The sequence below is a fragment of the Anomaloglossus baeobatrachus genome, chromosome 9, assembly GCF_048569485.1.
Source record: "Anomaloglossus baeobatrachus isolate aAnoBae1 chromosome 9, aAnoBae1.hap1, whole genome shotgun sequence".
Classification (NCBI taxonomy): domain Eukaryota; kingdom Metazoa; phylum Chordata; class Amphibia; order Anura; family Aromobatidae; genus Anomaloglossus; species Anomaloglossus baeobatrachus.
In genome coordinates, this window is record NC_134361.1 from 206,792,712 (window position 1) to 206,808,027 (window position 15,316).

General features: G+C 46.8%; 1 protein-coding gene across 1 annotated transcript in view; it reads right to left on the reverse strand.

The window, feature by feature from the left end:
* The window catches only part of LOC142250701 (mitogen-activated protein kinase-binding protein 1-like), a 32,285-nt gene extending 18,480 nt beyond the window's left edge, over positions 1 to 13,805 (reverse strand). The window contains exon 1 of the mRNA XM_075322899.1: positions 13,339 to 13,805. Coding sequence (XP_075179014.1) covers positions 13,339 to 13,433 — 95 coding nt within the window. The 5' untranslated portion in view covers positions 13,434 to 13,805. The remainder of the gene's footprint in view (positions 1 to 13,338) is intronic.
* Positions 13,806 to 15,316: the final 1,511 nt, after the last annotated feature.

Sequence of the window (15,316 nt, forward strand, 5' to 3'; positions counted from 1 at the left end):
CCGGCTGCGGGACCCGTCCATCCGGCCGTTTGGTTTACCAGAGACTTTGTGACTTTCTGTCTGAGTGAGTACACCAGTGCCGCCTGGCACTGTGCCGCGCTGTCCCTTCAACCCTGTGCCCCAGCCATCCAGCCTCCCCGTTACATCATCGGGCCCCGGGAGCACCGACCCCTACCCACGGAGGGGACAACATCCTAGCTGCTCTCTACCATCTCTCCCAGGATTCCCGTCACCAGCAGCGGTGGTGCCATCATCACCACGTCCCGTGGGTGGCATCACGAAATATCTCCCCAAACCAATCATCCCTTTTCACTCATGGGTGAGGAGCACTCGAGCCACCGAGCAGCAGCAGTAGAAGCCCCGTCCCCGAGCGTGGCGAGCGCGTCCTCTCCGCCCGCGACACATACTCAGAAGAAATTGCACAACACATTGTATGGTGCAGTTTCCCCTGTTACCCTTTTGAAAATGCAAAATTTGGAACTAAGACAACATTTTTGTTGTAAAAAAGTGATTTTTTTTTTTCACATCTCAACATTATAACATGGTATAATCGCCTGGGTGTTCAAAGTGCTCACCACACATCTGGATACATTCCTTGATGGGTCTAGTGTCCAAAATGGGGTCACTTGTGGTGGAGCTCCACTGATTAGGCACATCAGCACTCTGCAAACATGACATGGTGTCGCTAACGATTCCAGCCAATTTTGCATTTCAAAAGTTGAATGGTGCTCCTTCCCTTCTGGGCCCTGATGTGCATCCAAACAGTAGGTTTTTTTTAGAAAAAATGCAGATCAAATTGTATGGTGCAATTTTTCCTGTTACTATTGTGAAAATGTAAAATTTGAGGCTAAAATAACATTTTTGTGGTCAAAAGTTAAATTTTCATTTTTTAATTTCATATTGTTTTTGCTCCTGTGAAGCACATACAGGATTCATAAACTTCCTGAATGTAGTTTTGAGCAGTTTGAGGGTTGCAGTTTATAGAATGGTGCCACGTTGGGGTATTGTCTGTCACAAAGGCCCCTCAAAGTCACTTCAAATGTGATGTGGTCCCTAAAAATGTGGTTTTATAAATTTTGTTGGAAAAATGAGAAATTGCTGATAAACTTTGAACCCTTCTACCTTCCTAGCAAAAAAATTCTGTTTCAAAAATGGTGCTGATGTAAAGTAGACATGTGGGAAATGTTATTTATTAACTATTGTGTGGTATAGCCATCTGGTTTAGGCCATAAAAATTCAAAGTTTGAATAACCACTGGGACCTGTTGAAGCTTTCCAGGATTATTATTGTACTTCATAAAATAACACTAGTCTGATTTAAAAAAAATGAGACTTGGTCGCTAATGTACTAAGTGGCTTCGTTGTCAAGGGGTTAACCTGATCGGTAAACACTGTATAGAAAAATCTAAATTCCAGAAATGCAATTTTTTGGGCCACCACAAAAAAATGTAAAAGTGATCAAAGTGTATTAGTGCCAAAATAGTGTCAATAAATACATCAACTTTCCACGCAACAAACAAACCCTCATACAGCTCCATTGAGTGAAAAAATGAAAATATGGCTCTCAGAAAATGGCGATACAAGGGATTTTTTCAACAAATTTGTTCATTTTTTTCCACCACTATGTATTGCTGTAATCATACTGAATTGGAAAATCACATTGCCAGGTCATTTTTACTGAACATTTCTTCCCCCCCATTTTCTTGTACACTGCATTGTAAAATGGATAGTGTTATTCAAATGTACATCACAATTAAAAAACAAGTCTTTATATGGCTAAGTGAAATTAAAAAATTTAAGTTATGGCTCTTGGATAAAGTGGAGGAAAACATGAAAACATAAAAAAGCGAAAATTGCCATGTCAGGAAGGGGTTAATTTAATAGGAAGTAATAATGGGCGAGTGTGCTTGGCACTCGATTAAGCATCGGGGTGCTCGGGTACTCGCAGTGCGCAGCTGGGTTTCACGGGTGCTTGGATGTTTCGTCTGTGAGGCAATGAACACAAACCACAGGCTTGCTTCACTGCATGATGCGAGTAGGCACCCAAGTGAGAGCCACTTGCTTTGGGGTACGGTAGGAACCTCCAGCTGTGACCACAAATAAACTGAGTGACGTCACCGCTCATCGCTGCGGCTCAGTCAGACTCTGACTGAAGCCACAGTCTGCGGACATGTTCTGTCCCAGCACGCTGTGCCTTCAGTATGTAGCAGAACCGGAATCATTGTGGGACCTTTTGTGGATTATGTCGGAACTGGATGTTTGAGGATAATAAAGGGGTGAAAGAGGGTGTTTATTTGTATTTCATTTCAAATAAAGTATTTTTTCGGTGTTTGTGTTTATTTCTTTTCACTTACAGATTAGTAATGGGGGGCTCATAGAAGCCTCCCATTATTAATATAGGGTTTAGTGGCAGCTGTATGTTGTCATTACTCCCTTATTACCCTGATTGCCACTGCACCAGGGCAATCACGATGAGCCGGGTAAAGTGCCAGAATTGTCACTTCTAATGGATGTGAGAATTCAGGGTGGCTGCAGGCTGCTAAATTAAGGCTGGAAGGGGGCTCAATAAGCATGGGCCTCCCCAGCCTAAGAATAAAAGCCCCCAACTGCCAATCATGGCTGGTTATCAAAATTGTGGGGGGGACCACTCGCCACATTACAATTTTAAAAATTGTAATAAGTTTTAAAAAAAGCTGCATAGGAGTCCCTCTTACTTTGATATGCAGCCAAGAGCAGCACACGGCTGGGAGATGGAGACTGCAGCTGTATGCTTTATCTGTGCTGGATATCATAGTATGGGGAGACCCTACACCAATTTTTTATTTATTTATATTATCACCAGTATAGGGACACACACAGCATCTGTGATTCCAGTCAGACACGCTGTCACACAGGGTGGGGGCGCGGTCTGACTGCAACGAGTCACAGATGCTGAGACTGCCGGTGAGCGAGGGATGTGTGGCGCCCCTGACCTGGTCAGGCACCACTGAGTACTGCACCCATGCTGGGGACAGTACAACACAGGTAATCCAGAAGGCTGACTGGGGTGTGGTACACAGGCGCATAGTGATCAGGTCTCACACATGTACCCATGAGAGGACCCCTGGGGATCCCAGGAGGGGGCAAAGCCTATACCTCCACTGGAATAGTGGCAGGGGGTCAAAAAGCCTCCATCTCCTCTCAAGGGGTGTGGTGGAGAGTCTGGTTGCTAGGTGGCGTAGGCAAGAACAGGAGAGGAGGAGCAGTGAGTCAGTTAGAGGAGAACTCCATAGGGCTCAGTGAGGAGCAGACCTGTGGGGTTGATGCTGTCTAACAGCGCCCGCGCAGTGGCTACTGACGGGGGAGAACGGTCAACTAGGAGTGCTACCTGAAAGCCAGCTTCAGCTAGAGAGAAAGCACGGAGTGGGAAGTAAGGAGACTGCTAGAGAGCACCAGGCCCAACCGGGCGGCAGATCCCGAAGCGAAGATAGATCCAGCTTTCTTCTGCTAAACCTGCCGGTGTGGGGCTCTCAAAGCCCACACCACAACACCACAAAAGCCGCAGCCACGTAACCGCAGTGAGGGCCCATAGGTCACAGGAGGCAAGCAGCTGGAGTGGCCTGGTCCGGGGAACAAGCAAACGGCAAACAAAAGGGGGAGAGAGGCTGCAGCATCTTCCCTGGGTGACCCCCATAGGGACTCAAAGTCGGGGTCACCCCAAACCACCAAGGGCTAAGGAAGGCGAGTCAGTAGTCACCCTCATAAAGTCAGCCGGAAGGATACCTGGTTCCCATCTGGTTCATCCCAGCTACGCCCGGGCTACTCACCCTGCCATCAAATGTGAGTAAAGCCCTTGAAAGACATTTCTGCCTGTGTGAGTCATTCTGCGACTTGTGGTACTACAAACCTACACAGGGCCCTGGGGCTTGCCTCACTCTCAGGAGGCTACTACATCCGACTGCACCCACCATCAGCCCCAGGCGTCCCCTAACCTGCAGTGGCGGTCCCCACTGACCGCAATACTGAGAGTGGCGTCACGATCAAAACCGAAGATTCCCTACCTGTGACCAGCACCAGCTACGTGGAGTCCCTGAAGGTATGCACCGATACAACACCTGCGGGGCTTCACATCTGGCGTCACGAACAGGATAAGGACTAGACCTGTTCAGACAGGTGACCATGTGCCTGGGCGGTCCGCTTGAAAAATTGGAAGCGCCGCCATATTGCCACCATGAAAAGCGCGCTGAAAAACAACAGCAGCCCGCGCTGGGGGAAGTTACCGCCCATGAAGAGGTGTGGCTACCCAGAGATCCCCTGGAGAGTTCTGACCTCGCTTGTGAAGAGAGCGGAAGCGTCCGGAGACGGCGGAGCAGAAGAGAAGCCAGCAGCTTGCTAGAGAAAATGGCGTCTGAGTGCAGAGACCCAGAGCCAGGCTCCGCTGCCTGGTGGTGTCGGGAGCTCGCCGAGTTCTGCGATCAACTGGAAGCCAGGGTCGGAAGGCTGATCAGAGAGGGACGCGAGGAGTTTCTATGGATGACCGCGGCGGTTCAGGCCTACGAGGAGAGAGCCGCGCACCGAGTGCCAGATCGGGCGGTGACAACTCAGACCCCGATGCTGTCAACGGAGGGTGAGTCGAGTGATGCCCCGGCTAGCGCCAGTGCCCCGACCCCTGCTGCCACGCCCGCGGTCCCTGAAGAGGCGCCCGGCGCGGCGACGCTGAGCCAGGCCGCAGCCACGCCAGGTGCGGCCCGCCAAGCCCAGGCCGCCGCAGCGATGCCCTGCTCGGCCCGTCAAGCCCCGGCCGCCGCAGCGATGCCCTGCTCGGCCCGTCAAGCCCCGGCCGCCGCAGCGATGCCCTGCTCGGCCCGTCAAGCCCCGGCCGCCGCAGCGATGCCCTGCTCGGCCCGTCAAGCCCCGGCCGCCGCAGCGATGCCCTGCCCGGCCCGCACAGAGCCCCCTGCGACAACGACACTGATCCAGGCCGCCGCCATGCCAGGCGCGGCCCGCCAAGACCAGGCCGCCGCCATGCCAGGCGCGGCCCGCCAAGACCAGGCCGCCGCCATGCCAGGCGCGGCCCGCCAAGACCAGGCCGCCGCCATGCCAGGCGCGGCCCGCCAAGACAAGGCTGACGTACCATTTACCCCGGCCTGCAAAGCCAGAGCAGACAAGGCTCCCCAGGTTCAGGAAGTCCCTGCTAGGCAATCCCTGGTAGGTGAGGACTCCGCATACTGGCAGCTAAAAGCCGACCTGGAAGCTAAGTTCCCACGGGAGATGGTGGAGCGGTACATGCTCCCTCCGCACACCCCAAAGAGTATCCCGACAACTCCTGCAGCAACCACGGCAAAGAGTTCCCCACCTGGGCCGGCAAAACGAGGTCCATCCCCAGCACTGCTACCCAAGGAGTGCCAGGAAGAACTAAGGGGGGGAGGAGGCCAGGAGGTTGAGAGGCTGACTCCAGAGCCATACCCAGAGCCCGAGATGCTGCCTTATTCTCGCTGGGATGAGGACGACCCGATACCCTCGGCTGAGGAAGAACTGCCCAAAAGCCTTACCTGGGAGTTTGTGAGCTGCACCCTACAGAATCCAGCTCGTAAGACACACCGCAACAGAACGCAACTATCCCCTGCACCGTCATCCCCAGAGCAGCGGGAAGTCACCGCCAGAGACCTGCAAGAAAAACGAGCCCTGAGAAGGTCCAAAGCCCAGGCCAGAGGACCCCTTTTCAGAGGAGTAGTGGAGGATTTTAATCTGAGAAGTGGATATGGATTCATCGTAGCACCTGGTATCAAGGATGGGATATTTGTCAACAGAAGAGATGTGAAAGCTCATCTGCCTAGAGGACACCCTGGCAGAAATCTAAAGATGGGAGATTCAGTCCAGTTTACTATGCATCAAGGCGAAAGAGGATTGTATGCTCTGGACGTAACACAAAGTCCTAAAGAAAGAGAAGGAAGACAAAGCAGAGAAAAAGAACCTACGGATGAGACGACCACAGACGACGACAAAGAGCAGGAAAGCAGCAGGTGCCACCGCCATACAGGCTCAAGCCCTGGTAAAGAAGAGTAAAGTAAAGTAAAGAAAGAAGTTACCAGTTGAAGTTTTGAAAAGTTTTGTTTTGCAACGTTCTCAAGTTCAAGTATGTGCCCACAAAAACTATTGTGAGAAAACCATAAACCTTAAGGCTATGAACTGGCTATAGCCACAAACTCTCGCAGTGTAAATAGTTACACCAGAGGCACCACCACCAGAGCCAGCCTGTTTAGGGGCTTGGCTCGTCTGCAACCAGGAGGAGCCCGTCCGTATATAGGGCCTTGGCTCACCTGCAACCAGAGAGCACGCCTGTTTATGGGGCCTTGGCTCACCACCACAAAGAGGGTACCTGGTCAGCACCAACTGTGGAGGCCGCCTCTGCATCCTGCCAGAAGAGGCTGAAGGCGCGGATCCACCAGGCCAGGTATACCCTGAAGACCACCAGCCCATGAAAGCCGCCTCTACATCCTGCCAGAAGTGGCTGAAGTCGCGGCCAACGTGAAAGGGTTTATGGGTGGGTTAACGGACTTGTGGGTGGAGGGGGGTGATGTCTGATACCTGGTGGTTTTAAAAATGTTTTACGTGTTTTAATGTTTTATGCATTTTAAAAATGTTGTCTTGCAGCCCGAGGACGTGCTGGTGATAACTAAGGGGGAATGTGGCGCCCCTGACCTGGTCAGGCACCACTGAGTACTGCACCCATGCTGGGGACAGTACAACACAGGTAATCCAGAAGGCTGACTGGGGTGTGGTACACAGGCGCATAGTGATCAGGTCTCACACATGTACCCATGAGAGGACCCCTGGGGATCCCAGGAGGGGGCAAAGCCTATACCTCCACTGGAATAGTGGCAGGGGGTCAAAAAGCCTCCATCTCCTCTCAAGGGGTGTGGTGGAGAGTCTGGTTGCTAGGTGGCGTAGGCAAGAACAGGAGAGGAGGAGCAGTGAGTCAGTTAGAGGAGAACTCCATAGGGCTCAGTGAGGAGCAGACCTGTGGGGTTGATGCTGTCTAACAGCGCCCGCGCAGTGGCTACTGACGGGGGAGAACGGTCAACTAGGAGTGCTACCTGAAAGCCAGCTTCAGCTAGAGAGAAAGCACGGAGTGGGAAGTAAGGAGACTGCTAGAGAGCACCAGGCCCAACCGGGCGGCAGATCCCGAAGCGAAGATAGATCCAGCTTTCTTCTGCTAAACCTGCCGGTGTGGGGCTCTCAAAGCCCACACCACAACACCACAAAAGCCGCAGCCACGTAACCGCAGTGAGGGCCCATAGGTCACAGGAGGCAAGCAGCTGGAGTGGCCTGGTCCGGGGAACAAGCAAACGGCAAACAAAAGGGGGAGAGAGGCTGCAGCATCTTCCCTGGGTGACCCCCATAGGGACTCAAAGTCGGGGTCACCCCAAACCACCAAGGGCTAAGGAAGGCGAGTCAGTAGTCACCCTCATAAAGTCAGCCGGAAGGATACCTGGTTCCCATCTGGTTCATCCCAGCTACGCCCGGGCTACTCACCCTGCCATCAAATGTGAGTAAAGCCCTTGAAAGACATTTCTGCCTGTGTGAGTCATTCTGCGACTTGTGGTACTACAAACCTACACAGGGCCCTGGGGCTTGCCTCACTCTCAGGAGGCTACTACATCCGACTGCACCCACCATCAGCCCCAGGCGTCCCCTAACCTGCAGTGGCGGTCCCCACTGACCGCAATACTGAGAGTGGCGTCACGATCAAAACCGAAGATTCCCTACCTGTGACCAGCACCAGCTACGTGGAGTCCCTGAAGGTATGCACCGATACAACACCTGCGGGGCTTCACAGATGCGGTGCATATGCATGAGGATAATTAGCTGCCCCGGAAGTAGTGTTACAGCCGTGAGGAGACTGATAAGTATAATGCACCTGCTTTATTTTTATTTTTTATTTTTATTTTCTTTCTTTTTCCTTTATTTTTTAGCTTTAATTACCTGGGTGGCCAGATCTGGATAGTTACCTGGAGTTCCCTGAAACCTCGGGGCCCAAGGATCAGTGCACGTGTACTAGATAATTCTTGCGGATCTGGACTATTACAGTCCGGGTTCGCCCATCACTAATAGTAATATATTTTGTATGATCTCAACCATTAATTAGCTTGCTTTGACCTCAATCCAAGTCAGGTGTAGAACATTTCAGAACTTGAAAATGTTTCCTTGAAGCTAAATGTACTTTATTGTTTCTGAATCTTAAAACAAATGTAATCTCTATATATATATATATATAGAAAGCAGAATCTGTGTGCTGTAGCCTGTGGTAGCCCGTTCAACACAAAACAGTTTTCATCCGATTTGAGTGAATTTTGCATGGCCCATCTTTAACCCCAGACTAAAAATACTGAAAATATTGAGTGAACAGTGCACTAAAAGTGCACAAGTGCTCTCTACCTGAGTCGAGCAGCTCAGACGGTCTGATGGGCTCAACTCGAGTAACGAGTATAATGGAAGTCAATAATTCGGCAGGTCAGCTCCCCCCACTTACAGCCAGACATAAACAAAGCATTTCTGGGCTATTTTTTTTACATACAGCACCCAGACACGTTTTTAACACCCCCCCCCCCCCCATGCCCCCGTGAGAGCCATTCAGAGACTGCAAGTGGCTCTTATTGGGGTTCTGGCTCTCATCATTCACTGAAGGGAGCTGGCTCTTTGTGTCTGATCGTTTATAAACAAAACATCTGAGCACCCATGATACTTGGCCAAGTACCGAGCGTACCCGAGCACCCAGATCGGGTATTGAGCAGTAGTGAGCATGCCCACTCATCATTAACTGCAAACATTAAAACTCAAAACCTCCCCACTTTCATGAGATTTAGTCCCCAAAATTAGGCTCTATACAAATAAAGGAGTAAATGGTTTTCAATGCAAAACCATAGTTTTTGCCCAAAAGGGTCTTAAACAATTAAAGCCATGGTGCCAAAAGACTTGCTCTTAAAGGGGCAGAAACCATATAGTCGCTAAGCTGGGGCAACCTGATAATTCGCTTTAAAGTCTGCAATTATAGCAATAACTATCAACAATCAGTGCAAAAGTAACTGGGACCTCATTTATCAGAATTGCCTCACAGTAAGATCATTCTAGTTGCCTAAAGCCACTGCCGAAGTAAATGGGGCCTCATTTATGAGATTGCCTCACAGTAAGATGTTCTGGTTCCCTATAGCCACTACAGAAGTAACTGGGGCCTCATTTATGAGTATTACCTCACAATAAGATCATTCTGGTTCCCTATAGCCACTGCAGAAGTAACTGGGGCCTTATTTATAAGAATTGCTTCAAAGCAAGATCATTCTAGTCTCCTATAACCACTGCAGAAGTAACTGGGACCTCATTTATGAGAATTGCCTCACAGTAAGATCGTTCTGGTTCCCTATAGCCACTGCAGAAGTAACTGGGGCCTCATTTATGAGAATTGCCTCACAGTAAGATCGTTCTGGTTCCCTATAGCCACTGCAGAAGTAACTGGGGCCTCATTTATGAGAATTGCCTCACAGTAAGATCGTTCTGGTTCCCTATAGCCACTGCAGAAGTAACTGGGGCCTCATTTATGAGAATTTCCTCAAAGTAAGATTGTTCTGGTGGCCTATAGCCACTGCAGAAGTAACTGGGCCCTCATTTATGAGAATTGCCTCACAGTAAGATCATTCTGATTTTCTATAGCCACTGCAGAAGTAACTGGGGCCTAATTTATGAGAATTGCCTCACAGTAACATCGTTCTGGTTCCCTATAGCCACTGCAAATGTAACTGTGGTCTCATTTATGAAAATTGCCTCAAAGTATGATCATTCTGGTTGCCTATAGCCACTGCAAAAGTAACTGGGGCCTCATTTATGAAAATTGCCTCTAAGTATGATCGTTCTGGTTGCCTATAACCACTGCAAAAGTAACTGTGGTCTCATTTATGAAAATTGCCTCAAAGTATGATCATTCTGGTTCCCTATAGCCACTGCAAAAGTAACTGGGGCCTCATTTATGAAAATTGCCTCAAAGTATGATCGTTCTGGTTGCCTATAACCACTGCAAAAGTAACTGTGGTCTCATTTATGAAAATTGCCTCAAAGCATGATCGTTCTGGTTGCCTATAGCAAAAAGAGTGCAGCTTTCATAATGAAGCTGCTGAGGTAAAGTGAAAGCTGAGTTCTGATTGGTTGCTATGGACAACTAGAACAGTCTGACTGAGGCAGATTTCATAACTGATATTTTACATACGTCAGGACATATTTTGTGCTTTAGATATTTAGATTCACCTATTAGATCTCTGATCAGTGTGAGAAGATTACTAAGGGTCATAAGACTGTTTTCTCCCTCTTCTTTTTTGTGTGTTATGTTATGTGAAAGGAGAGTACATTTTAATGTTTGATAAAAATGTGTTCAAAAACTAGTTGTTGTTCACCTCAGTATTACAACAAATTTGTAAAAAGAAACAAGTGGCCTGAGGCAATCGTCCCCCCATCCTCCTCCATTTCATAAAGAGCCTCGCCTGTGTCAGAATGAAGTGGAGGCGCTGGGACCAGAAGAGGGTCAGAAATAATATGTTCAGATCCGGCATAATGAAGTATATAGCGAATTAGCAGAATACCAGGGCTTCGCTCGCTGAAAACGATATGTGAAATTATTGATAATGCTTATAAGATAATAATAAGATAATAAGATTACATTTTCAATTTCAACCTGAAGAAGACCTCCTCAGGGTTAAAAATGTTTTTTTTTCAGCTATTCTTTTATTAGTTTGGCGTTAACAATAGCTTAAACCAGCCCAATTCTCCATTTTTCCACTTCATTTTATCCACCCCTTATTGCTGTATTTTGAATGACACCGTCCATTTTATGATGGATGTACTGGAAAGCAGAAAAATCATCCTAAGTGCGGCGAAATAGCAAAAAAACCCCTGTAATTTAAATAATGCACTGCCTCCAAAGCATCATGCAATTCACTCCTTCACTGCTGGCAGAATAGACCATTTCCAAGTAAGCTCCAGCAGGCTGGGAAAGTTCAGTGCAGGGTAACCAGTATCAGTAGCTCAACAAGTTCTAGATTTATCAATGAAACCTGTTTATAGATACCTAGCTACTGATTCTTATAGAGGAGGCAGAAGTGTTAGAAATGGCTACATTACACCCAAGGTTGTTTGTTCCAAAGAGAAAAAAAAAAAAAGTTTTCTAAGCTGCCTCAGTATGGCGACCTCCTCAACATTATTAGAATCCAGAAGTGTGTGAGAAATAGCATTTACTGACAAATCTTTCATTTCTGCAAAAATCTAGAAAAGAATAATGTTTAATAATACATCATAACAACAATAACAAGGCTGCAACTGGCACTCACTGATGAAACTGATGAGCAGCTTCATTAATAGTCACTCACATTAGTGACAACTTCTGGTGGTTAATAGATTATGGGATTTGATAGCCACTCAATAGCCATACCACAGTGCTATTGTTTTATGACCTCTGCCATCAATCAATTAAAGGGAATCTATTGATTCAGTCACTGGTCATTGGGACCCAATAACAGTAAATTATAAATGGATACAGTATGTATATATACTGTATATATATTATACAAACATACAAACACCATATGTATTTATTCTTTATATGTAGTATATACAAGTATATTCTTGCAAATGGATACAATGTATGTACAGTTACACACACACATATATATATATATATATATATATATATATATATATATATTATTATACACACACTAAATGTATATAAAAGTATATACATGCAAAATTATATAATGTGTACACACACACACACACAAATATAAAAGCCACACCATGGGTATATATACAGTATATGTACATGCAAAGATATGCAATGTATATACATGCAAAATTAATATATACAAATGGTAGCGTGATATATATATATATATATATATATATATATATATATATATATATATATATATATATATATATATATATATATGCACACATACATACTAGGTTACTATTTGCTGCATTTAACCCCTTAACGACCGCGGGCCGTAAAATTACGTCCTAAATGACATAATCTTACTGCCCGCGGTCCTCCGGCGGCAGCATGCCGCGATCGGCACACATCTCAGCTGATTTTCACAGCTGAGATGTGTGCCTGCTAGGCACGAGCAGAATCGTTATCTGCTCGTGCCGATTAACCCCTTATATGGCGCTGTCAATACATGACAGCGCCATTATAAGCGCGATCGCGGTAAAGTTTTACTTACCGCCGAAACCGGAAGTCACGTGACGCGATCACGTGACTCCCGATAGTTGTCATGGTAGCACAGGGTCATGTGATGACTCCTGTACTACACATGAATTGGTTTCACTTTCGCTGTGCCCGGGGCACAGCAAAAGAGAAAGACAGCGTATCTGCTGTTTACAGCCTTCCAGCTGTGATCAGCAGATACTGCAGAGCGATCGGAATGCTGATCGCAATAGCCCCCTAGGGGGACTAGTAAAATAAAAAAAAAAAGTAAAAAAATAAGTTTTAAAAAATTAAAAAAAAAACAAAAAAACCTAAAAGTTCAAATCACCCCCCATTCGCCCCATTGAAAATTAAACGGTTAAAAAAATACAAAATATACACACATTTGGTATCGCCGCGTTCAGAAACGCCCGATCTATCAAAATATAAAATCAATTAATCTGATCAGTAAACGGCGTAGCGGCAAAAAAATTCCAAACGCCAAAACGACGTTTTGTTGTCGCCACAACTTTTGCGCAAAATGCAATAAGAGGCGATCAAAACGTAGCATCTGCGCAAAAATGGTACCGTTAAAAACGTCAGCTCGAGACGCAAAAAATAAGCCGTCATTGAGCCTAAGATCCCGAAAAATGAGAACGCTACGGGTCACGGAATATGGCGTAAAACGTGCGCCACTTTTTTCGGACAAACTTCCGATTTTTTTTTAACCCCTTATATAAAAGTAAACCTATACATGTTTGGTGTCTACGAACTCGCACTGACCTGAGGCATCACACCCACACATCAGTTTTACCATATAGTGAACACAGTGAATAAAATATCTCAAAAACCATAGTGCTATCGCACTTTTTTTGCAATTTTTCAGCATTTGGAATTTTTTTGCCATTTTCTAGTACACAATATGGTAAAACTGATGGTTTCATTTAAAAGTACAGCTCGTTCCGCAAAAAATGAGCCCTCACATGACCATATTGACTGAAAAATAAAAAAGTTACGTCTCTCAGAAAAAGAATGGCGAAAAAAAAAAACGGAAAGCGAAAAATCGGCCGGTCGTGAAAGGGTTAAACTCAATAAGTGAGCCATGAGAGGAACAATCCGACTACTCACAATGATGTAACTAAATGAAATCTGCATAGGCACCCTTGTCCAAATGCGTCAGAGCCAGGTCCCTGTGTGGGGGAGGGGGGGCATTCCAGACACATCTCCTATCCAGAGTGCAGTTTTTGTCCCCTTATTGATCGCTTTCATCCAGGGAGTTACTTTTTCCTCCTCTTCTTCTTCAGCTTCACCAATAGGGAGGTGATGCTGCTGCTCCAGTTGCTGTGCATAGGCTGAGCACACAGCATCTTGGAGGGGATTCCCTGGGCCAGTTAGTGCAGTGTCTCAGGCAGGCTCTAAGACATCAGGGGATTCCTCTGTGTGTGCAAAGTGTTCTTGGTGCCGAGTTTCTCCTTGTACTCAGGATGCAGCTCTGCAAGGGGCGTTTGCTGGGGATCTCTGTGGCTGGAGCACATGGGGTGTTCTCTGAACATCCTGCTGAAGTTCCTAATCAGCCACTTCTCCTTCCTAACCCTAGTGCATGGCCAGCTCCACCGCAGCCCTCACCCTGGAGGTGCGCAGGCGCTGTGGGAAGATCTCCGGGCCTCCTTATGGGCTGCAGCTGGCTCGGATGTTTGCAGGAGTGAGCATCCTCTCCACCCTGCAGTCCGGCCTGACACTATGGTCTCTGCGAGGACTCAGCTTGCCTATGTACGTAGTATTCAAGCGATGTCTGCCCCTGGTGACCCTATTCATTGGAGTACTGGTGCTCAGGAATGGGCTGCCCTCTGTAGGGGGGCTCGCTGCAGTGTTCATCACCACTTGTGGGGTGCTCTGGCAGCACATCTTTGGGTGTCCCACTGAAGAAATAGGTGATACAACATATGGAGCATGCAGTAGAAAAGAATGAGTCAACTGACCTATAGGATATAAGATATCAGATTTATCAAACAATTTTGGCACATTATGTAATATAAATATAGTGATACTGAGCCTTGAACACCTATATATACTTTATTAGCCTCTGAAGAAAAAAGTGTGGCATAATGAATTTGTGTCATGTCTCATGTTTTTGTAGACACCCCCGCAACTTGCACAAAATCCCCCATTAACCTGTCTTCTTATGAACTTATTCAGGTTAACATTGTATTTATTATGTCAGATAATACTGTATTTAACACGCTGGATTTTCTCTGGTATTATCATGCTAATTTATAAACCATGAAGGAGAAATCTGCAGAGTCTTGTTTTGTGGAAGTATCTAAAAATAAGTAGTATTAAGAGACACTGGTAGATACTGTTAACATTACTGAGTGTACCTTTTCTCCTCTATATGGCCAAAACTACTAAAGGAATGTGTGTTCTCCATTGAAACGAAATTATTTAACTTCTACATATTTTCTCTGCAGACTTAGCAGGTACTATCTATATATATATATATATATATATATATATACTAGAAGGTGGCCCGATTCTACGCATCGGGTATTCTAGAATTTACGTATTGTGTAGTTCATGTATGATTTTTGTTATATATATATATATATATATATATATAATATAGAGAGAGAGAGAGATGTTGTTGTCTGTAGTTACCAAGTGTTTGTGTAGGCGCTGTACATGTTCTGGGTGTTGTCTGGGTGTGACGGGGGGTGAGAGCGGTGTTGTATGTGTGTTGCGTGTGTTGCGTTGTTTGTGGAGCGCTGTGTGTCTGTAGCGTTGTGTGTGTGTTGCGCAGTTTGTGTGTGTGTGGTGTGTTTTGGGGGGAGGTATGTTTTGTGCAATGTGTGTGTTGTGCGGTATGTGCGTATATTTGTGTGTGCCGCGGTGTTTGTGTGTTGGGTGTTGTGTGTGTGCAGCGTTGTCTGTGTGTGTGGGTGTCTGTGTAGGGCAGTTGTTTGTGGTTCCCAGTGTGTGTGTGTGTGTGTGTGTGGTGTGTTGTGCAGTGCGCGCGCGCGCGTGTGTGTGTGTGTGTGTGTGTGCATCAGCCTCTCTTCTCTCAGCCTACCTCTCCCAGCCTCCCTCCTCCCAGCCTCCCTTAGCATCA